The sequence below is a fragment of the Manis pentadactyla genome, chromosome 11, assembly GCF_030020395.1.
Source record: "Manis pentadactyla isolate mManPen7 chromosome 11, mManPen7.hap1, whole genome shotgun sequence".
Classification (NCBI taxonomy): domain Eukaryota; kingdom Metazoa; phylum Chordata; class Mammalia; order Pholidota; family Manidae; genus Manis; species Manis pentadactyla.
In genome coordinates, this window is record NC_080029.1 from 29,858,478 (window position 1) to 29,881,323 (window position 22,846).

General features: G+C 38.6%; 1 protein-coding gene across 5 annotated transcripts in view; it reads right to left on the reverse strand.

Moving 5' to 3' along the window:
• Positions 1-22,846, reverse strand: part of RGS6 (regulator of G protein signaling 6) — a 537,833-nt gene that overhangs the window by 506,530 nt on the left and 8,457 nt on the right. For all 5 annotated transcript variants that reach the window (XR_005030466.2, XM_036913306.2, XM_036913305.2 and 2 more), the window contains exon 2: positions 7,500-7,603. Coding sequence is in view for 4 of the 5 variants with exons in the window: in XM_036913306.2 (XP_036769201.2) it covers positions 7,500-7,583 (84 nt within the window). In the remaining variant the exon portion in view is untranslated. The remainder of the gene's footprint in view (positions 1-7,499; positions 7,604-22,846) is intronic.

The following is a 22,846-nucleotide window of genomic DNA, read 5'->3' on the forward strand; positions in this document are numbered from 1 at the left end:
GGGCTAACTTTTTAAAGAAAATGGAAAAGCAAACAAAGCTATGGAAAAATAGACAGATAATAAAATATAGATGTCCTTATTTTAGATTGTGAAAGCCCTAGAATGTTAGCACAGGAAGTACTTTGGAGACACCCAGCCTCGCTAACCGCTAGCTTCCCAAATGACAGAACTGGACACAACAAAATGCAGGAAACAGTTTTGTGTGGCCACAAGTGAACTGGTGGAACAGCCACAATACCCAGACATCCTGGTCCAGTTAGGCACCTTTTTCCATGACACTCTTGATTTATCTACCTACAAGTAGGAGAGGGGCAGGAAATCCAGTTCTACAGTTATTTGGTTCAAAACTTTGTTGGTCCCAGGAAACTTTCTGACAACTGCCAGGTGTAACCAAGTGGAAAGATCCCTCCCCATTCCTCCTCATTACTTTTAAATCCATTCCATCTCATCAGTCACCAAATCCTATTGATGCTAACTCCTAAACATCTCTCCAACACATCCTTTCATCCACATTACCACTGTTGCTGATTTGCACATCACATTTTCCTCATCTGAATTCCAGTAAAACTGCCAAACTATTCTTCTGCTGCTAATGCTACCATTTCTCTTACATCCTCCACATTGAACATAGGACTTCCCCATTTCAGGTCCTTTGGTGGACAGTTTCCTTAGGAAGTAAAACAGGGTCTCAATGACTTCCCTTTGCTTTGGGGATAATACCTGAATGAGTCAGAACCTTATCAGTAAATAAATGGCACACATAGCACAATTCAAGGTTTATCTCACAAAGAGGTGGCAGAGTATAGGGGAATGATAAGAGAACACCCAAGAACCTCCAACCTGTGGATGCAGAACTTGGGATACATGGCTTCTAAAGTGGCTCACAAGTATCTCTACTTTCCAGTACTCCTGCCCTTGCGTAAACACCATCACCTGGTGGTGGAACTTGTGACTTGCTTCTAACAAAAGGGATGGAATGTTATGTCCAACATTAAGCTATAAAACAGTGAGACTCCTACTACCAGTCCCCTCCTCTGCCTCTTCTTCCTTGCTTGCTCTGATGAAACCAGCTGCCATGTTGTGAGCTGCTCCATGGAGGGACACATGTGGCAAGGAACAGAGAGTGGTTCTAGCCAACAGCCAATGAGGAGGCAAGACCATAATTTCAATAGCACTTGAAGAACAAAATCCAGCCAATAACCACATGAGTGAGCTTAGAAGTGGTCCTTTCCCCATTTGAACCTTCAGATGAAACTGCAATCCCAGCCAATATGTTGATTGTGGCCTCATAAGAGTACTCAAACCAGGGGGCCCACCAAATCTGCACTTGGATTACTGGCCCACGGAAACTGTGACATAATAAACGTTGAGTTTAAGCTATTGAGTTGTGGGGTAATTTGTTATGCAGCAATAGATGACTAATACCAGCTGGAACCACCCAGAGGATGAAAAGATGGATAGAGGAAAAGGGTATCAGGGCCCAGAGATGCAGAGTAGGCTGTCTTGAGAGGAGCAATGACCTCCATTCAGTCAAGGGACACAGCCAGTGCAAGACCTTACAAAATAGGATCCAGGGGAAGAAATAACTGACTTTACTTCTCTTTTTCCCTCTCATCTCTCCCCAGGCTTCTATTGACCAAATTCGATTGAAATGTGGAGATCACAGGGGCCCTGTAGATGTAGTCTACCTTCCCTCTGGGATGGAGAGCAGCACGGAGAGGCATGGGGCAGGGGCATGGAGATGCAAAAGGAAGATACACTGTCCAATGTTTGGCATGATGTATAAGATCTTCATGACTTGGCTTCAATCTCCCTATCCAGCTTCATCCCTTCAGCATAGAAACCTAGCTCCAGGAAAAGAGCCACTTAAAGTTTCCACTTGGTTTATAACACCACAATTCTGTCCCTTTGCATATGGAAGTTCCTCTGCCTCCTCCACTTTTTCTCCCCTTCTCTGCCACATCAATTCCAATCATGTTTCAGGAATTAATGCAGGTGCCCAATCCTCTGGATGTTTTCTATAAAATCACCATCCTCTCTCCTGCTATGGACCTCATGACCCTTGTACTTTGTCCCAGAGCCCTCAGCTTGTCTCACCAGTTATATAATGCCATTGTTGAGGTACCCATCTCTGCCCCATGGACCAAATGATACTGCATACATATTTGCTTATTAAATAGTTTCTAATTCTCATGCACCTTGGCCAACAGGATCTGGAGGTTCCCTGACTCTCAGCTGTGCTGGACTCTGCAACTGTCATCTATGATTTCCAAAACAATGTCTTATTCCCAGCTTTCTCACCAGACTTGTCTCTTCCAGGCTAGGATTTTCCCCTTATTGCTGCATACCACTGCCTGTGTAACTAAAATAGTGCTACGTTTACTTTCTGGAAGTATGCCTAAACAAACTTCTGCCCAGGACTTCAAAGGACCCAAATCACTAGGGAAAGAGATCTTGGGGTGTCAGAGCCACACAAAGGCAAAACCTACATTCCTGTAGTGAAGGAGTGAATAACTAGAAACTAATGGGTTAAGAAAGCCAACAATCGTAAGGCTACTTAGCAACTCCTTTGATATGCAATAACAGTGGCTCTTTCTCCTTTCCCTAAAACACAGAATTCATCCTCATTACATATTACCGATAATTTCCAGTGCTGCTATTTAAACACTGTTTCTACTATCTGTGTGACACACAATCAGGACTACACAATGATAACTGTACAAATGTCTTAAACATTATTAGTGAGCCAAAGAAACGGGTCACCACCAAGTTAACTGTTAAATGTTAAATCATTTACAATTAAAATTATTTTTCTGATGCCTGACTACATTAGGTTTTATCTCAGTCCAATTTAGGTTACATAGGACTGTTTAAAATATTTCAAGAGAAGTTCAGAAGATCCTTAAACATGCCTATAGTCTTACAACATTGTTTTGACATCAGGAAAGTGTTTGACCCCTGAGAGATCAAAAAGTTACAGAATGAAACTTTGAAATCGTTGCAGAAAGGTATGTGTACATTATCTAGCCCCTTCCCCTCACTTTACAAAAGAGGAAATGAAGCCAAAGTAATACTGTACTCATGAAGCTGATGGTGAGTACATGGGGTTCATTGTATCATGCTTCTTGCTAATTTGCATGGACACGAATATATTCTTTTTCATTGTAAATTTATTATTTTTGTATCAGAAGTATTTCATCATTGGGAAGGAAGGAGGAAAAGAAAGAGGAAAGGAAGAAGATGAAATAAGAAATAGAGCCAGGATAATGAAAGTCCCTATCCAGAGAACAAAAACAGCAAGTGTGAGAGCTGGGGCCAGATATGCAGAGCTCTCTGGTCCCCATTTGGCAATTTCTACCACACTGTATTGCCTCTGACCCAAGTCTGGGCCAACATAAGCTACAGTTTTATCTCTCCACCTACCATCTAATTGTCCTGAGTTCTATCAAATCAAATAACCAGTAGAGCTGGAAATTTGTAGCTCTTTGCAGCCAATGCTCCAGCAAACAGAATGAAGCTTGGCATTACAAATGTTCAAAGCCACCACTATTCAAAGCTCCAAGAATAAGCATGAAAACCAATGGTCTCCTACACAGTATTTTCACTGATTTAATGTAACCAATGTCTGGTAAGTCCCAGCAATATGGTAATGGCCGTTTGTGACTGATAACATGGCAGCAGAGGGGACACTGCTGGGCAGCCAGGTTGCCTGGAAACAGTCACAGTTTCACTGGGAAATTGTGACTTGTTTCATGCAAGTTATGTATCTTCTCCATACCTTAGTTTTCTTATCTATAAGGAGGATATTGACTAGATAATTTCTGAGATGAAGGAACTAAAATCCCTTAATTCTAATTCTATGACAGGAAACTGGTTCTTCTACATCTTAAGAGATGTGTAAACAATTAGGAAGTCAAAACTCACTTCAAAACATCAACTTCCCCACTATTTTGCCACAAATTATGTACCTGGCTATTGTAAAAGATGCTAAAAGCCTGCATTTCAAATTTAGCTGGGCATCAGATTCTCCTGAGAACATTCCAAAACTCAGATTATTAGGACCCCTGTTCAGACCTCTTAAATAAAAACATCTTGCAGGTTGGAAGGGGTTCTTTGAGCATCAGCATTTTTATAGAGCACTCCTAAATCATCTGAAGTACAGCTAGGTTCAAATATCATCACTATGTTGGGCAATTCAATGACCCAGGATGTTTTGAATCCAGGAATATAAAAAAAAAGTTATCAGGTCTTGGAAACTTAATGAATAATTAAAGTTCTCTTTTAAATAGATTCTTAATGTGACCAATACATTTTTCATACACACCTCCAATCCAAAATGTGAATATGAGGGATGAAAAACTATATTAGAAAGTCGGTTCAAGTTCAATAAATAAATCATACCTTGGGAAAGTACAGCTTCTCACAGTTAATGACATGGAAAACATGAAAAGAAAACGAAGATTATACTGAAAAGTGTGGGCTTAAGAAACCCACCCATCGTTACGCATACGCTGGAAGTTTACCATCCCAAATGGCACGTAGAAGTCATAACACCATTACAGACAAAATCATTCCACTTATTATTGGGAAGTTCATTCAAAAACTCCATTTCTCTAGATTTGACTTTTTAAATATCAGCATCTGAATCAACACAACGCAGTCCAAGCAAAAATTTCACAATGAAAACTTCTGACACAAGGAACAACAAACAAGAGAAAGAAAATAAAAATGAAAGCACTAATCACACACTTTTTAATATAAATTTTTGTTGTAGACCTCTAAGAAAAGGTTTGGTTTTATAGTTATAACCTTGAAAAAAATTAGACCAGAGGACTTCCATTGAAAATGTTTTGAATTGACCTTGGTGACAAGATTCAATCTTTACTGACACCTTGAGGATAGTGTACTGCAGTAGGTAGGTAAGTCTTGGTCAAAGCCAACAGTCAATCTATAGCTCTCGGAGTAGAGACCTATTGTTTAAACACAACCATGGCTTAAGTTACTCAAATTAACTAGGTTTAAATGATTCCAGGTCTTGGACCTATGCTGAGCAATAAGTGTCCCTTCTTTCTCTCTAATAGATTGAACAGATGTCATGTCCCTTTTATAGTATTTAACTAATATTGCAAATGACATGAACACACATATACCCAACACACAAATCTGTCATCAGGAAGCAAGATATATTTATAGCACAAACACCAATGATTAGTGGTTATCTACAGCAATCTATAACTTTGTTTCTAAATTAAACCAAAAAAAAATAAGTTCCCTTTTACCACCTAAAAAGTAAAAATCAAGTTCCCACAAAATTGTTAAATTTTTCCTTTCAACATAATACCAAGCATTCGCATTGAAAGGTGTTTGACTTGCATGGCTTTTACATTTCCTATCAACCTTTAATAATCCATTGATTTCCAGTCTCCTGAGTAATACAAAAATATTTGAACTGTTTACCTGGGTCTTAAAAAAGTAACTCACTGTAAGAATGTACACTAGCCCATTTATTAATGGCACTAACATTTACATATTTTATAATTTATTTCCTCTCTCAGTGTCATGCCTCTATAAGACCTAAACATAAAAGCAAAAGGAGCATTCATTATGAACCACCTCCATGCCAAGCAGGATGCAAGACACTTTATGTACTTTACCTAAATGAATCTTCACAATAACCCCACAAGGTATAGCCTTCCCCCTACCTTTTTTTTTTCCTTTTTATAAATGAAGAAACCAAAGCTCACAAAAGTTAAATAACGGACTCAAAGTAATACCACTGGGTAGTGTTGCAGCTTTAACCCAAGTCTGACTCTGAAGTCCATGTTCCTACAAACCCGGCATAGGGTCTCCCAGTTTGGGGTTACGAAGGTAATGATGAATAAATATCTTTCTAGTATTCCGTATGACTCACTAATTGGTTAGCCCCATTAACCTACTTTTCCTTTACTATAACTTAATAAGCATCTCTGTTAGAGATGGGTTATCTAAGTAGTCTCTTGCAAAACAAAGGATTAAGGAATTTGATACTAAAGCAAGATGAGCTTGAGTTCTATTTGAGAAAATTCACCATACTGGGCATCCATGAATATCTAGTTCAATATTGCCCATATGATGAACAGAGATCAAACACAGTCTTTCAGAATACATAGCACTCAGCAGACAATTCAAATATTTAGTGAAATAAATGAATATTAACTCACTTTCCTTATTAATAGGCAATATAGGTTAAATTTTCACAAACATGCAAACTTTTAAAAGGTATATATTGGGAAGCAGTTATTTCCTCAAATGCAACATGTGCATGAACAAAACTTATGTGTCGTATTTCCTCCCTTTAAAATGTATTCTTCTAAATGTGCCTATTTGAATGACTAGCACCAATGTCCTTTTATAACCCAAGGTCAAAAACCTGGTCACCTTTGATTCTCTACTCACCACCTAACCCTATATTCATTTAGTTTCCAAGTCATTTTAAATTCAGATTCTTTAATTCCTCTGCTCAGTCCCATTCAATTCTGAGGTCTACCTCCCCTGCTAGATTAGTGTCCTCCTTACCTTTCTCACAGATACAGAAATGTACCCCCTACGGCCTCCATTCTCCCTATGCAATGTCCTAACAATGCATTTGGCACACTGAGGCAAGACTTATTCTCCCAAGGAGGTGTTGATTTTACAACTCCTGGCACAAAAGTTTTTCATGATTAAATTGCCGATGATTCAGCATTCTAAAATCTGGCTCCAAACAGACTCTTTTCCCAAAAGCTTACCTCCATTTATTTCTTGTAATTCATCCTATGTCCAAGATAGCTCATCCTGGTTGCTGCTCTCTTTCTCCAACTCTTTGCCTTTGCTGAAAGCATCTCACCACCTGGAATGCTGCTCTTCTTTCCAGCTTTCCACAGAAACCAATCCTACCCATCCTTTAAAACTGAGCTCAAAGACGACTGCTACCCCTGTCCTCTGAGGCTGAAGTAATTGTCCCCTCGCCTAAGATTATATGACACTCTACTTTTACTTCTCTTTTGGAAATTAACAAACTCTATTACAGTTATTTGTTTACATCTTATGTTCCTTTACATCATATGTATGTATCTAATACACACATACCTCTGAATCCCCTAGAGCATCTAGACCCGGTCTTGTACATCCTGTGGTCAAAACACATTTGACTGATAAATGTGACACTAAGGCCTCTACACCAAAGGAATGCATCTCCACCTGCATTGCTTAAGCAATCTTTGGGTTTAAAGAAAACTAAATCACATAATATTTTTCAAGTGTTCAATACCATGTATGACAAAACTTAACTTCCTTGAATTTTAGAATTGGAGAATCAGAAGATATGAGAAGAAAACAGTATTCATTTATCAGTCAAGGCAGTTTAGGCAGAAAACATTTGTCAAGCTGTCAACTATTCAGTCACCCCTACACAGCACACACACACACACACACACACACACACACCACCAGGATCCTTAGCGTTTAACCAGAAGCCTTACTTTGCGATAGACGATCATGTTTGGAGAACTCTCCTCTGCATCAGCAATTCCCACTGCTCTTTGGTCCCCAGATCCCTGAGCCATCCTGGATGTCTTCACTCAAGCTGTAAAAATAAATGAATAGACCATTAAGACATGAGAAAATGGTAAAAAGAAAGCTTTGTAATGTAAAGAACTACATATATTTAGGCAAGTGGCATGAAAACAAGATGTAACTTCTTATTTTCCTCATTAATTTAAAGTATTTTTTTAATTTAAAGGATGATTGAGGTCTTGTTATATACTACATTCTTCTATTCCCAAAGCAGCATGTTCTTTATTGTCAGCCCAGAATCATGTACCCTAGGGGTGAGCATATGTTGATCTTAAATAATCTTCTGAAGACAGATAAAGCCCATCATTTTGAAGTTGATTTTGCCTTACTTAGCAAAACTCACTTTCTGATCAATTCTATGTATTAAAATCTGCTTATTTTTTTTCAGGGAAATGCAAATCAAAACCACAAGGAGATCCCACTTTATATCCACTAGGATGGTTATAATTTTTTTTTAAAATTTTCTTAAAACTCAAATAACAAGCATTGGTAAGGAAAAGGGGAAATCGGAATCCTGCTCATTGTTGGTAGGAATGTCAAATGGTTCAATCACTATAGAAAGCAGTGTGGTGGTTCCTCAAAAAGTTAAAAATAGAATTACCATACAACCTGAAATTTCCATTCCTAAGTATATACCCAAAAGAAGTGAAAAAAAAAAACTTGAACACAAATGTTCACAGCAGCACTATTCACAACAGCCAAACAATAGAAGCAGCACAGTATCCATCAACTAATGAACAGATAAACCAAATATGGCCTATCCCTATAATGGAGTGAAATTCAGCCATAAAAAGTAAAAGTCCTGATACCTGCTACAATACAGACCGACTTCAAAAACATTACACTAAGTGAAAAAAGCCGAACACAAAGGTCATGGTAATGGACTGAATGTTAATGGCCTTCAAATATTCTAGCCCCCACTGTGATGGTATTAGGAAGTAGAGCCTTTGGGAGGTGATTAGCACCCTTATGAAAGAGATCCCAGAGAGCTCCCTTCCGCCACATAAGGACACAGGTGGGAAGGAAACCATCATTGTGAAGAATCAGGAAAGAATCAGGAAGAATCAGGCTCTTCCCAGACACCAAATCTGCCCAAGCCTTGATCTTGGACTTCCCAGCCTCCAGAACTGGGAGAAATAAATTTCCTTCATTACAAGTTCCCCGGTCTAAGGTATTCTGTTATAGAAGGTCGAACAGGCAAAGACAGTCATATGTTGTATGATTCCATTTATATGAAACATCAAGAGTAGGTAAATCTACAGAGACAGAAAACAGATCGGCAGTTACCAGTGGCCAGGGGGAGGAGGGAATGGGGTGACTGCTGAATGGACATGCGGTCTCATTTGGGGGTGATGAAAACATTTCTGAACTAGGTAGAGGTGACGGCTTCACAACACTGTGAATGTACTAAATGCCAATGAAATGTAGGCTTTAAAATGGTTACTTTTGTTATGTGAATTTTACCTCAATTAAGAAAAAAAGAATATTTTTAATTCGGCATTTTAAAAAGCCTGAAAAGATAACAGTTGGACCATGACAACATATGGAATGTTTGAGTAAAGAAGTTCAATGCTTGGGGTGACACTGTTTTGCTAGGTGACCTCAAGCCAGTTAAATAACCTGTTGGGTTCCCTTTGTTAATTTCCTTTTAAACTGAACACATTGAAAGCCTGCCTATGTACCCAGAATCAGGACAAAGCACCTTCCTCTACATTGCTCTCATCAGGAAACGTGAATTCTACTGAGTACTCACAGGAAGGGTCAAATAAAGTGAGTGCAAAAGTATAATATGAAGCCATAAAAGTCCTATACAAATGTTATCCCTAATCTAAGAGCCTGCCTGGGTTATTTGCACAAAATTCAAAGACTTTTCATCAAAGAAACTTTTATAATACCATATTTGACAGAAAAGGCCATTTCAATTTAAAATAAAAACTCAGGAAACATTTTATTATAAAATAAGTTGGTATCAAAGGTCATTCCATAAAAACAAATTTGGGCAGAAAATGAAGAAAACAGAAATTTATGGAAAGAATTTAAATGTCTAAAATATCACATCTGAATAATGTCACTTGCTTTTGTCATCTTTTATGAATAAAGATGCATCTTAAAAGTTAGATTATGTGGAGAGATAAAGAGCATCTCTCTATTATCTCTACCCACTGTTATATGAGTATTCCTATGAATACAGTACTACATGGAAACACTGATTATTATTCTAATCAGTAGTTCTTAAATTTAAATGAACAACACACTGTTTAATTTTTAAACAGCTATTTACTTGCCTACTCCTTTGCCTTGATACAGAATATGACAGAGCATGAAAAACAAAAATTGAGTCATTTATGTATGCTTATTATCTATGTAACAGAGACATTTGGAGTTTCTATTGCTTTATTTTAAAATGAACACTTTCACTTTAATGAGCATATTATCTTCCACCTAGAAAAGTGTGTTATCATAGCAAGGTTGGAAATGACCTAGAAACAATCGTGTCAGCCCTCCCTTCGCCTTTCCCTGGTCACCCCCAACAGAAACACTTCTGTGTGTTTAAATGGGCTGATGTTCCAGGATCTGGACTTCAGTCTGCTAAGTGCATGCAGATAATCTCTGTTAGGAATTTTTGTGAGTCTAGTATGTAGTAGAAGAGCTTCTATTTTTGGTTCCTCTAGCAACTCGTTTTGAAACTCAGACAAGTTATTTCTCTCTTCTGTCTAGAAAGAATCATTTCTAAAATAGTGATACAACTTTCTAGTCTGTATGTCAATAGATGTTAGGGAGAACTGGATGTGAAACCTGCCTAGGTAAGGATGTTCTAATTAAATTCCTTGACTATTAAGCTGGGGTTCATGAAATTAAAGGACTAGATTTTCACTCATGACAATATATTATAAAATGTTTATCTTTAAATGAAGTACAATAAGAATGAAATAGGAGTATTTTTAATTTAGTGGCAGAGAAAAACAAAACCTTCTTTACGTTATTTATATATACTAATTCTAATATTTGAAGAATGTGAATGTTTTTCTGAAAACATACAACTACATTGCAATAGAAAGAAAACATGTTCATAATATTCTTTCCTACATGGCATAAAATGAACAAAAGAGGGAAACGGAAAATGTGTTAAGACCATGCATTTCACAGTCTCCAAGAAGAGCAAAGGTATCTTAGTAGATGCAAGCCGGCTTCTCTCATTAGATAGATCTATGTCTGAATCCAGGCTCCACCACTTACTAGCAGTGTGATCTGGCACAAATTGCTTCATCTCTTTGAACCTCTTTCCTTATCTGCCACAAATCACAGTCCCAGCATAGTGGAAATCTTCCTGAACTGGGAGGTCTGGTTCTGAAACTAACTAGCTGTTGGAATCAGGTCAAGCCACAGCTTCTCTGGACCCCAAATGGACAATAGCTATAAAATGATTTCTTCCATCTCTGACCTAGAACCTCAGAATTTCAAATTTCTAACTTCCCTTCAAAGACTCACTGGAATGTTCCCCACCACTTTTCTTCTGTCATCTCTGCCTATATCCTAGCCCATCTCGTCTATGCATGATAGTGCTCATGCTGAACCCAAAGAACCACAGAACTGCATCTGTTCCCAGACTCAGCATCCCTAGGAGCAATTCCTGCAATACCAGCACCCACCACCAGGTGCAGTGGGATTCAACGTCTGTTCTGGGAACAAACCCCCAGCCTCCACTCAGAAGGCTCCATGCTAGGGCTTGGAGATAACAAAGGTTATGTCTGACACAGATACTCACACAGAAGTATGAGTCTAGGAGGGGTGACAGACATGTCCATGAAAGTGGGACACTGTAATGTGTGGGTGTTCAGTTATGAGCACAGAGCAGAGGAAGCAGAAACTGAGATCAAGGCAGAAGGATGAAAAGGAGTCTGGTAGAGTTAAAAGAGGCCATTCCAGCCTTGGTGACAACACAGGCATGGACACCTGAAGGCCCAGGAGTGGTAGACACCCAATAGAAAAAAACATGAAGATGATGTCATCTCAAAGAGATTAAGTGGGAGACAGCAAAGTGTGGAGAGTGAAAGAACGGAGATTTGCGTGAATCTCAATTCATATGATTTTGTTTACTTGTTTATCAGGGATCTCTTCCATTGGAAAGCCTATTCTGCCTGGGTGTAGTCTTTGTCAATGGGGTTCACCCCTCTACTCCTGGTACCTGGAACAGGGTCTGACACATAGCAGATACTCAAACATTTCTGAATGTATGATAGAACTGATAAGATTTCACCAAGATGTAGTGTATTCCCTCTGGAACATTCTTACAATAACAAGATAGTAAAACTCCCCAACAAAGAAGCCTCTTAATACCAACAAAGACTTTGTTTATATGTATTGAATCACACATGAAGATTTTCCCCAGGATTTATTGATAGGGGCCAGCCCCCAACTCAGGAATCCAATTTGGAATCCATGGGCAATTTGGGTAAGAAGGAATATGTGGGAGGTGGAAAGTATAGTGAAGAGAGACCCTGTGAATAGCAGAACAATTGAGCATCTGTGACTCAAACTCTGATTAGTATATCTTTTTAAAGTTGGGACTGCAATTTACTGCAGACTTACATTGCATTTGTAGCTTGCAGTTACAACAAATGCCAGCTGCTTTCCTTGTAATGTCAACCTCTCTGGAGCAAGCAAAGTCTAGGGTCCAGCAGACAACAGTGCTAAGCCGAGCAGGTAGGAAGGACCTCAATGATGTGGATACGGAAGGGGCTCCAAGAATTGCATCTCAGCAATGGCCACACCAAGGCCCTTGTGAGGCCTTCAGCGATTGGCTCTCCCTCCCTAAACTTCCAGCTCTTCACCTGGAAGATGAGAACCCTTTACTTTGCAGGGTTGCTTTTGAAGAAGGAATAAAATAAGGCATGCAAATTCTCTTGCACAGAATGAATGTAGCAACTGACCAGCAGTCTTGTTTTTGTCCAGTGTTTGGCTCCATGAAATTCCTAGGCCATCAGCAACAGATCACTGAAGAAACCCTTCGTCCTCCCCAGGTGTTCTGACTCAGAGCTTCTGAGATGCCACCTTCAGCAGTTTAACAACCCTCTCAGGTGATCCTGATGCATGACAAAGAGACAGACCACTACAGTTACACTACAGCGCCCCTAAACTCATCATCATGTGCAGCCAAAAGCCTCAGATGTCACGCCCACCACTCTTAGTGCCTAGCCCTCAGAACCCTGTTCAGGGAAATATCCTGCAGGAGATGTAATCAAACCCCGACTATAATATAGTCAGAATATTTATGCTGCCAAATAGGAATTTCTGTTGCTGTTATTTCCTCTCCTCCGTGTAATATCAAATTCATATTGTTTGCCTCAGCCCATTAAAACGCAATGGATTTTTTTCTGACATCACCGATGTTAAGCATTTCAGGAAAAAAAAATTTACAAGATGTGTGCTAGCTCAGTAGTACAAGCGTGTTTATATAGCTCTAATCTGACTGAGTGGGCAGGAACGTCAAGAGGGGAGAATGAAGAACAACAGCTCTAAAGAACAAAAAACTGTTAGAGCACAGTCTGCCGATTTGACATGTCCTACACAGAGGAACCTAAAGTTCAGGTGCTCAGTGACAGATCAAGAGCCTGTTTCAGGCAATGCACCAAAGATCTTAAAGCAAAGTGACAGAGTTCAACCACTAGGCCAAGTCTGGTGGCAATGCCAGGCACCCAGTATTTTACTGGGATGTAATCACTTGATCATTTTGGGGCCTAACAAAAGCTGGTCTAAGGATCTGACCCAGACTAGCAGCCTCAGAATCACTTGTGGGTGATTCTAAAGAGACATATTCTTGGTTCCCACACTCCAGAAGTTCTGATCCAGTAGGCCTAGGGTGGTCCCTGGAGATTTATCACTGAAGCATTCCCAGGTGGTTTGGAAGCACAGTCAGGTTTGGGGCCCACTGGCCTGATTCCCTGGCGCCTGCCTGCTCTTCACCAATCCCTTCATCCTGTCTCACGCTGCCTACTGCCTGGGCAGCCTGGCTGAGGTGGGGCTCCTTTAATTATCCTTGAATTTAGGCAGAAACTCGCTGTAGTGCATAAAGCCAGGGTCCGGGAATCAAAGAACTGGCTCTCACTCCTGGCTATACCACTTAGTGCTGTGTGACCCTGAGCAACCTATCGCTATGCTTAGACTCTCCAAGCCTTGGTTTCCTCCTCTATAAAGTGGAACAAATACTAATCACTATATCAGTGGTTCTCAGCCTTGCCTGCTCACTAGAATTACCCGGGCACGGCTTCGCAGCAACTCTAACAGGGGGATGTTATTATCCAACTCTACAGATGAGAAAAATCAAGGCTCCAGAACATAGGTAACTTGTCCAAATTAAAATAGATTATCAGCCAAGAAATTAAAATTCAAAGCCAGGACTGACTCCAATGCCCACCAACTTTCCAACATGTCAATCTTGGTCTCCAGTGGAATCACTTAAAATATTTCAAACAAAATTTTGTAAATATACAAAATTTAAGTATATACTTATATATAAAATATTTAGCACCTATATACTATATATGTCATACTTAGTAGTAGGTAATTATGGTACATAGTGCAACTGGTACATGGTATATCCTCAACTAATTTGGGTTCTTGTCTTCTACTTCCTGGCATTATCAGTGAATTTGACTTCCTCATACCAATCCTACCTTAAGACATATAAATAATTACAATCCTGGCATTTAAACTAATATACCAAAGTTTCTTATAAAGAAAAATATTTTTGCATTCCCTATAATAAGCAAAAGTCCTAAGTAATCAAGCTAGGAGGGAGAAGTAGAAAGCTCTTCACATAATAGGATGTGCTTGGCCAAGTGATAAGCCTCACAGTCCAACTACTGCAATTGGCTGTTGCAAGTTCAGGTCCACCCAGGCATCCCTCTTACCAGGGATGTGAACTCCACCTTGCTCTGGACACCCCCAGACCCCACCAATGCACCAGCAACTCTTCCTGCCTTTGGAATATTTCTTCTGTAAACAGTATGCGCATTATGTCCTTCTACCTTCTCTCTGAACTTTGACCTTCTGTGACCTTAATGGAAACCTGGTTTCCCCCAAGGACATCCCCTCCCTTGGAGCCCAGTTGTCATTTATCTGAAGACCAGGAAGTAAGGTGAGCTCCCTCTGGGTTTTTCATTGCTGCTTCAAACAATTTCCCTCCTGTCTTCCTACACAAATCCCTGCTCTCCAGGCACCCAGACTATCTGGCTATGTCACTTTCCACCCATCCTCACTATTGTTTCCTACTTCCCTCCTGTTAAGCCTTTTCATTTCCTAAATACTCTGGCTTCTGGTTCTCAGAGGTTTTCTCCTCCATCCCTTACTCCTTCATCAATCCCAGTGACTTCAACATGAGAGTCAAAGACCTATTTAAAAAGCTGGTTTCTCCGTTCTTTTACTTCTTCACCTGAACCTTTTCTCTCCATCCCTCCTCTTCAGCCAAGTCTCAGGTAGCCACATGCTGAATCCCATCATAACTGGTGACTAACCCACCTCAAATCCCAGTACAGGCACCTCCATGTCTGTCTTTTCTCCCTCTTTCCAGCTCATTTATTCTACTTTCACTGCAGATACTCCTCAAACTTGCTTAGATATTCAATCCATTTGAACCCACAAGGTTTTTACTACTGATTACTACTCCTCACTCTGCCTTCACCTTCTTCTCTCACTGGCTCCATCATTTTAATGACTCATAATCACTCCCTTGCAGATATCCTCAACTCCCTCACCTCCCCCTTTCTGTGTCACATTTCCTAGCATAATCCAACACTAATGGAACCAGAAAAGCCACCACACAATATCTATACAATATCCAAATATACAAGCTCACATCCAAGTTGGTGTGGGGGTGGGGAAGAAATCACACAGTCGGCAGACTACCTGCATTTTCAGTTCACGAGCACAAACTTTAGTCAGTCAACAATGCCCACCAAATCTAAATTGTTCCCCTACCAAGTATGCTCTCTCCCTTTGTGAATTAACTTTCTCATGTCTTCTCTTTGTTCAAACTTCATACACCATCTCAGTTGATGGACTCATTTCAAAATTCATGGAAGAAATGGAAGCCAGCAGAAGGCAAGTCCCTCATCTTGAGACACTGTGGGGAAATGGAAGAGCCTAAGGCCAGGATCTCACCTGACCCTAAACTACTTGATGATGTAATTGGCCTACTGCTAGGCTACTGCTTCCACACCTGCTGGCAATGAGCTGTTTTTAGCTGAGTCACTATATAAAAAGCTCCACCTAGTGCTTTGGGTGGAGGCAGAAACAGAGGTATTTATGGACTTGCAGACTGCTGGATGCAGAAGTGATTCTAGTGCTCAACCTACCACCGAGAAAATAAAGCCAGGTATAAACGCTTTTACCCCAAGAACATTCTACTGTCATTTCTTAGTCTCACTGAATCCATACTGGATTTGCCTGGGGCTGAAACCTTCAAGCAAGACAGACCTCCTCGTGCAAACAACCATGTTCTGTGCCTTTCCTCCTAATGCAATGAGGGAAGTGTCATTGCATTTACTAAAGGAAAGTCGCTCCACTTTTGCTCTTAGTTGGAAGGTGATAGAACATTCTTCCTTACACCCTACCCCACCACACTACTGGGGCTCCAGTATAATAACAGTGAATTACAACTCAAACACCTCTAAGAAACAAACTCTCTGAGGAGTACTTAGGGAAACTTCAAGTCAAGAGAGGAGACAAAAATAAGAACATGGGGGGAATTTGAAGCTTCTGGCATCTATAGCTACAGCAAACATTAAATACAGCTCAGCTCCCAGTCAGATTACATGAAACCCCACCTGAAGCTGTAGTTACTTCAAGTTCCTACTATTTGATACATCATGTCGGCTTCCAACAAAAAATTACAATGCATGTTGAAAGGCAAGAAAAAACTGAAGAGACAAGCAATCATCAGAACCAGACTCAGATATGACACAGATGTTGAAATGATCAGGAAATTTAAAATAACTGTAATCAGATATGTTAAAGGTTCTGCTAGAAAAAGCAGATGGCAATGAAAGCAGGGAGAAATTCCTTTAAAGGAAAAAAGCTTCCAAAAGAAATGCTATAAAGTCAAAAATACCATAACAAATGAAAAATGCCTTTGATGGTTTCACTGGTAGACTCAAAATGGCCAAGGAAAGAATCAGTGAGCTTGGAGGCAAATAGAAACTTTCCCCAACTGAAAAAAAAAGAGAGAGAAAGTGAATTTTTAAAGAAATTGGAACATCCAAAACTATGATACAATATTGGAAGGTATAACATACATGTGTAATTGGAATATCAGGAGGAGAATAAAGAGAAAGAAGTAGAAGAAATATCTGAAAGAATAATGGCATAGAACTTTCCAAAGTTACTAACATGCACCAACCACAGATCCAAAAAGATCAGAAAACACCAATCGGGATAAACAACTTTTTTAAAAAACCACTATACCTACGCATGTCATATTTGAACTTCAGAAAATCAAAGACAAAGAGAAAACCTTGAGACCAACCATAGGAACAAAACACCTTAACCTATAGAACAAAGATAAGAATTACAGAGGGCTGCTCATCAGAAACCATGCAAGCAAGAGAATGGAATGAAAATACTTAAAATGTTGGTAGAAAAAAACACCAACCAAGAATTCTACATCTAGTGAAAGTATATCTCAAAAGTGAAGGAAAAATAAACTTGCTCAGACAAAAAAATATTGAGTAAGTTCATCACTAGGGCACTTGCCCTGCAAGAAATGCTCAAAGGTCTTCAAGCAGAAAGAAAACTGCATAAGTCAGAAACTTGTATCTACACAAAGAAAGAGCAAGCATCAGGAAAGAAATAAAGGGAAAATTAAATATTTTATTTTATTATCCTTCATTGATCTAAGAGAAAGAAAAAAAGACTTTTGAAAAATGTTCATGGGACAGAAAAAATATTTTTGAAAAGATTAGAATATCAATGTCTAACATACAGATCTCGAATAGCCCTTGTCAATCAACTAGTTCAAAGGTTGGCAAACTAGCACCCATGACACAAATCTAGCCTGCTGCCTGCTTTTGCATGATCTGTGAGCTAAGAATGATTTTTACATTTTTAGATAGTTGAAAGAGTTAAAAGAAGAACAGTTTATGACACAAGGAAAGTGTATAAAAATAAAGTTTCTGTGTCCATAAATACAGTTTTATAAATGTATACCATTTTATTTGCCATCGTCTATGGCTACTTTTGTGCTACAACAGCAGAGCTGAGTATTTACAACAGAGACCACATGGCCTACAAAGCTCAAAATATTTCCTATTTGATCCCTTCCATAACAAAATTTCTGTTCCCTGAACAAGCCCAACCACTTAATTTTACAGAGGATGAAACACAGGCTTGGGAGATCAAGTCATATTCTAATGTCATCTTGCTGGTTACTAATAAACCCAGCACTAAACATAGGTCTTCAGTTCCCAAAGGCCTTTCCTCCCACATGAGAGGACTTACATTCTGTAAGTATGGGTTCTAACATTAGAGTATCTAATACTACTGACTGGAGAGACTGCAGAAGCAACATTTCATTGTTCTCTTATTTCACATGATAAAGACTGTACAACTGCTAGAGAAGAAGTTGGAGTGACAGAGAAGCTTTGCCAATTTTTTACACAAGAAGGGGATGACTAAGAGATAAAGAAGATGACATTTTCCCAGGGGACCCAAGCAGAAAAGCACTCCTATTGGCTTTTTTAAAGAATGTCAGTTTTATTCCTTGGGTTAGAAAATAAAATCCCAATATACTTCTTTTTTTTTAAGAGCAGGTAAAATCACTATCTGTCTTCCCTTACACTAGGCATCTCTTCTATGACTCCATAATACGTACAGTTGGAGCAGCAATAGTAGGCTTTTCTCTTCTGAAGATAGCAAGACTTAACAAAGGAAAGATCTATTCATTAAGCCCATCAGGCGGAAGCAATACAGGTCAAAGAAATAACAACTGAATAGGTTTCTGAAGGTTTGTTTGTTTCAGTTTTCTAATATTATGTACATGGGGGACAAAAATAGTACAATGAGAATGTACCACTTCCTACAATGAGGGTCTAACCTATAACAGAACGCTCAAAAACAACTAGAAAAGCTGGATAGAATTCAAAAAAGAGAACTCCTAAGGCAATGAGGACATATAGGACCAAGATTCTCAAAAAAAGGGAATTGCTAAGATGAGCGTGATTTTCCATACAACCATTGCTTAAGCATTTAGTCAAATTCAACATCCAGTCATGAAAATACTCAGCAATTTTGAGTATAAGGGAACTTAATCTGATAAAGGATATTTACAAAACACAACCACCATAATATTTCATAGTCACATTTTGAAAACTTTCCAAACAAGAGAAGAATAAGACAAGAATGCCTGACAAAAATTCTCAATCATAATATAAGTTGGCCACGGGGATAGTCATACAGCACGGAGAATATAGCCAATGATTCTGCAACATCTTCCTATGGACAGATAGCAACCCCACTAGCAGGGGTGAGGATTTAATAATATGGGTAACTGTTGAACCACTGTTGTATATTTGAAACTAATATAAGATTGTATATCAATGACACTTAAAAAAAAAAGGATGCCTGCTATGATCATTTCCACTCACTGTTATATTAGAGGTTTTAGCCTGTGCAACAGACAAGAAAAAGAAATAAAAAATAATAGTTGGAAGGAGAAAAGAAAAAACTGTTTTGCAGGTCATTCGACTTTGTACATGGAAAATCCATAATAAGCTACACAGAACTATTAAAATTAATAAGTGTTATTAAAGTAACTGGATACAAGGTCAATATATAAAAGTCAATTGTATTTCCACATACCCATAACAAATAACATAGAAAATGTTGCTTTTAAAAGATGTCATTTATAATAGCATCAAATAACTTCAAATACTAGGAATATATCTAAAGGAAGATGTGTAAAACCTTTACAACACAGAGAGATACAAAACCCTAACAAATGAAAGATCAAAATAAATGAAGGGATATACCACATTAATGAACTGAAATGGCCAACATTCTAAAGACATTAATGCACTCCCAGACTGGGCAACAGATTTAAAGCAGTCCCAATCAAAATCCCATCAAAAGATATTTTAAAATTTATACAATAATGCAAAGTAGCTAAGAATAACCAAGTTATTCTTAAAAAAGAACAAAGTTGGAGGACATACACTGTTGATATCAAGACTTTTTATTAAGCTACATTCATTATAATAGGGTGGTATCCGTATAAGAATAAGCAAATGGAAGGGACTAGAAAGCAGAGCAAGACCCACATATAAATTATCACCTTATTTATAGTGAAGGTGACATTACAGAGCAGCAGAAAGACACTTTCCAAAAAAGTAATGTGGAGTTAACTGGATATATAAATGGACAATAAAATAACCCTGAATCTCTTTCTTATACCATAGACAAAAATCAACCTGAGGTGGATTTTTAACTAAAGATAAAAAGCAAAAAAAAGGGCTTCTATACACTAATATGGGAGAACAGCTTCATGACCTTAGTTAGGGTAGGCAAACATTTCTTATGCAGGCAGAGAAATTAATTAACACAAAGGAAGAGATGGATAAATTGGATTACATTACAAGTAAGATACCTTACTTTCAAAGAGAGTCAAATGGCAAGCTACAGAATAGGAAGATATTTTAAATTCATATGATTGGCAAAAATATTTGTATTCATTATTTGTTTTAAAAAAAGAAAAACTACAAATCAATAAAAAAAGGCAATCCAACCAAAAAACCAGCAATAAACTTTAATAGAGACTACAGAAAATTAAGTGAAAGTGACAAAAAACATTAAAAAGACCCAACATTATTAGTCACCAAAGGAAATGAAACCACACTGAGACATCACCATACACCCCTCTAATGGCTAACACTCAAAAGTTTAATAATCCCAAGTGGTTGCAAGTATGTAGAGAAACTGAAACACTTACAAATGGATGATAGGAGTATAAACTGGTATAACCACTTAAGAAAACTCTCTGTAAGGACCTATTAAAGTCAAACATTTATACCCCATGTCTCAACAATCCAGTCTTAGGTGTATACCAAACCAAAATGCATGCACATGAACAGCAAAAAAATACATACAAAAAAGCTTATAGTGGCTCTAAACTAGAAATGTCCCAAATACCCACCAGCAAAAGATGAGTAAAGAATCTGTGAAGTGGATTGCTTACAAGTGGATTACTATACAGCAATAAAAATCAACAGACTACTGCTATACATCAGAACATTGATGACTCTCTCAATGTTTTGCCTAAGAAGCCACAAAAAAAGGAGCATATATATATATATGTATCATTCCATATATATTTCTTGTGTTTCAGAAATGAGAATGGATGGTGTTAGAAATCAGGTAGTATATACCACAGGGGAAAGAGGGATGTGTAGTCACTGAGAGGATGCATGATGTAGTTTCTGGGGGAATGGTAATATTCTATTTCTTGATGAGGGAGTGATGCCATGGACGTATTTACTGTTTGAAAGTTCACTGAGCAATGATTTGTGTACTTTTCTGTAAGTATGTTATATAATAGAACTGTATGCTTAAAAATGAATTGTGCAAATATCCTGGGGCATGGATATAGTATCTCTGGTTCCCAAGGTGGCACTTGAGCCATCTCAGGTACAGTGATGCAAAAGTAATATAATTGCAGGGATATGTTTATGGGGATGGTGGAAAAGCCAGAGGCTGTGTCTGTCCCCACTATATACACCCACCTTGACATCTGAGCAGTAGGCATAGACCAGAGGCAACAATCATTGAACAAGAGAGCTAGTATAGAAGTGAATCAAATTAGAAACACACAATTGAAGGAATGTTTCATGTTATCCAAAAGGTTTATTTTGGACAACAGAAGTTTCCCAAGTTTTATGCAGTATCTCAGAACTCTCAAAGAGCAGTTGAAGTAGTTTGCATTCATTCTTCGTAACTTTCCACTAGCCAGCAAACATAATGCAGTCCTTCAGCCAGTTTAGAAAATTGAGGTACTGTTTTTGGTTTTCCCATATATTTTTTTGCTATCAAATTTGTTTATTCTGCTAGGGAAGATGAGCCTGTGAACTATCCTGGCTAGAGTATGTTGTATCATTGGACACACTGACTGGATGAAGGTAGACATGTGACTCTAATCAGCACCAGGCAGGGTACTTCCAAGAGTCTGGGATAAGAACACTGGAAAAAAGAAGTCCCCTTTCCTGTAAGGGACTGCATCAAAAGAATGTGAGGGTAGGGATATCAGTGACCATCTTCTTTTTCTCTAGTGTCACAGAAAGAGGAAGTCAAAATGATGAGGTATCAAGTCAGAGTGCTGACAGTATCATTTAAGTCCCTGGATCCAGCCATTCCTGAATTCCCAGATATATGAGTGAGATAAATGCCTGAGTTGTTTGAATTTTGCCTTAGATCAGTTGTTCTGTTTTTTGTCTAAATCCAAGAAAGCCCTGAATCTCCATTATCATCATTACCATCATCATATATATGTGGCATTCAAGTCCCTCAACAGACTGGTCCCAATTTTCATTTCTAGACCCATCAATCACTGTTTATCTTTATATAACCAACAACATGTCCAATCTCAACCACAAGAAATCTCCAACAAAGAATTTCCATTAAGCAAAGTTTAACTTAGACTAATCTACTTCCAGATATGCTTCTGATAGCCAACTGGTTATTTCTGTTAAGGATACCTAGAAAATATAAGATTAGTAGAAAATATAAGATTAGTAGAAATAGATTTTTTTTAAGTAGGGGAAGAGGGCTGTAAGGCAGACAGCAGGCAGGGGAAGTGGTTTTTGCCAAGAAGCTTCTGAAAGCTAAAGGAAGCCAAAGAAACAAAAACCTGGAATTGACAGCATATGCTTTGGCATGAAGCTAAATACCCTATGCATTGGGGTGAGATATCTGAGAACTTTCCAATCAGTCGTGCTAAGCAAGTTAAATAAAGTTTATCCAAGATTTATCCTCTTTCCCCTTGAGCCACAGGAATATCCAGGAGACAGTGGTCAACCTCTGAGTCTGGAAGTCTAAAAGTCATCGAATGTTTAGTCAGAGCCTGACACAGTGGGGGGAAACGGCCATTTGCATGGGAATTGTACATTACCAGCAGAAAAGCAAAACTACTTCCAAGCATTTCACTGCAGGGACATATCTCCTGGAAGAGAGTAAGAAGTAACTAGAAATTCACTGTGGCACACACTCTGTT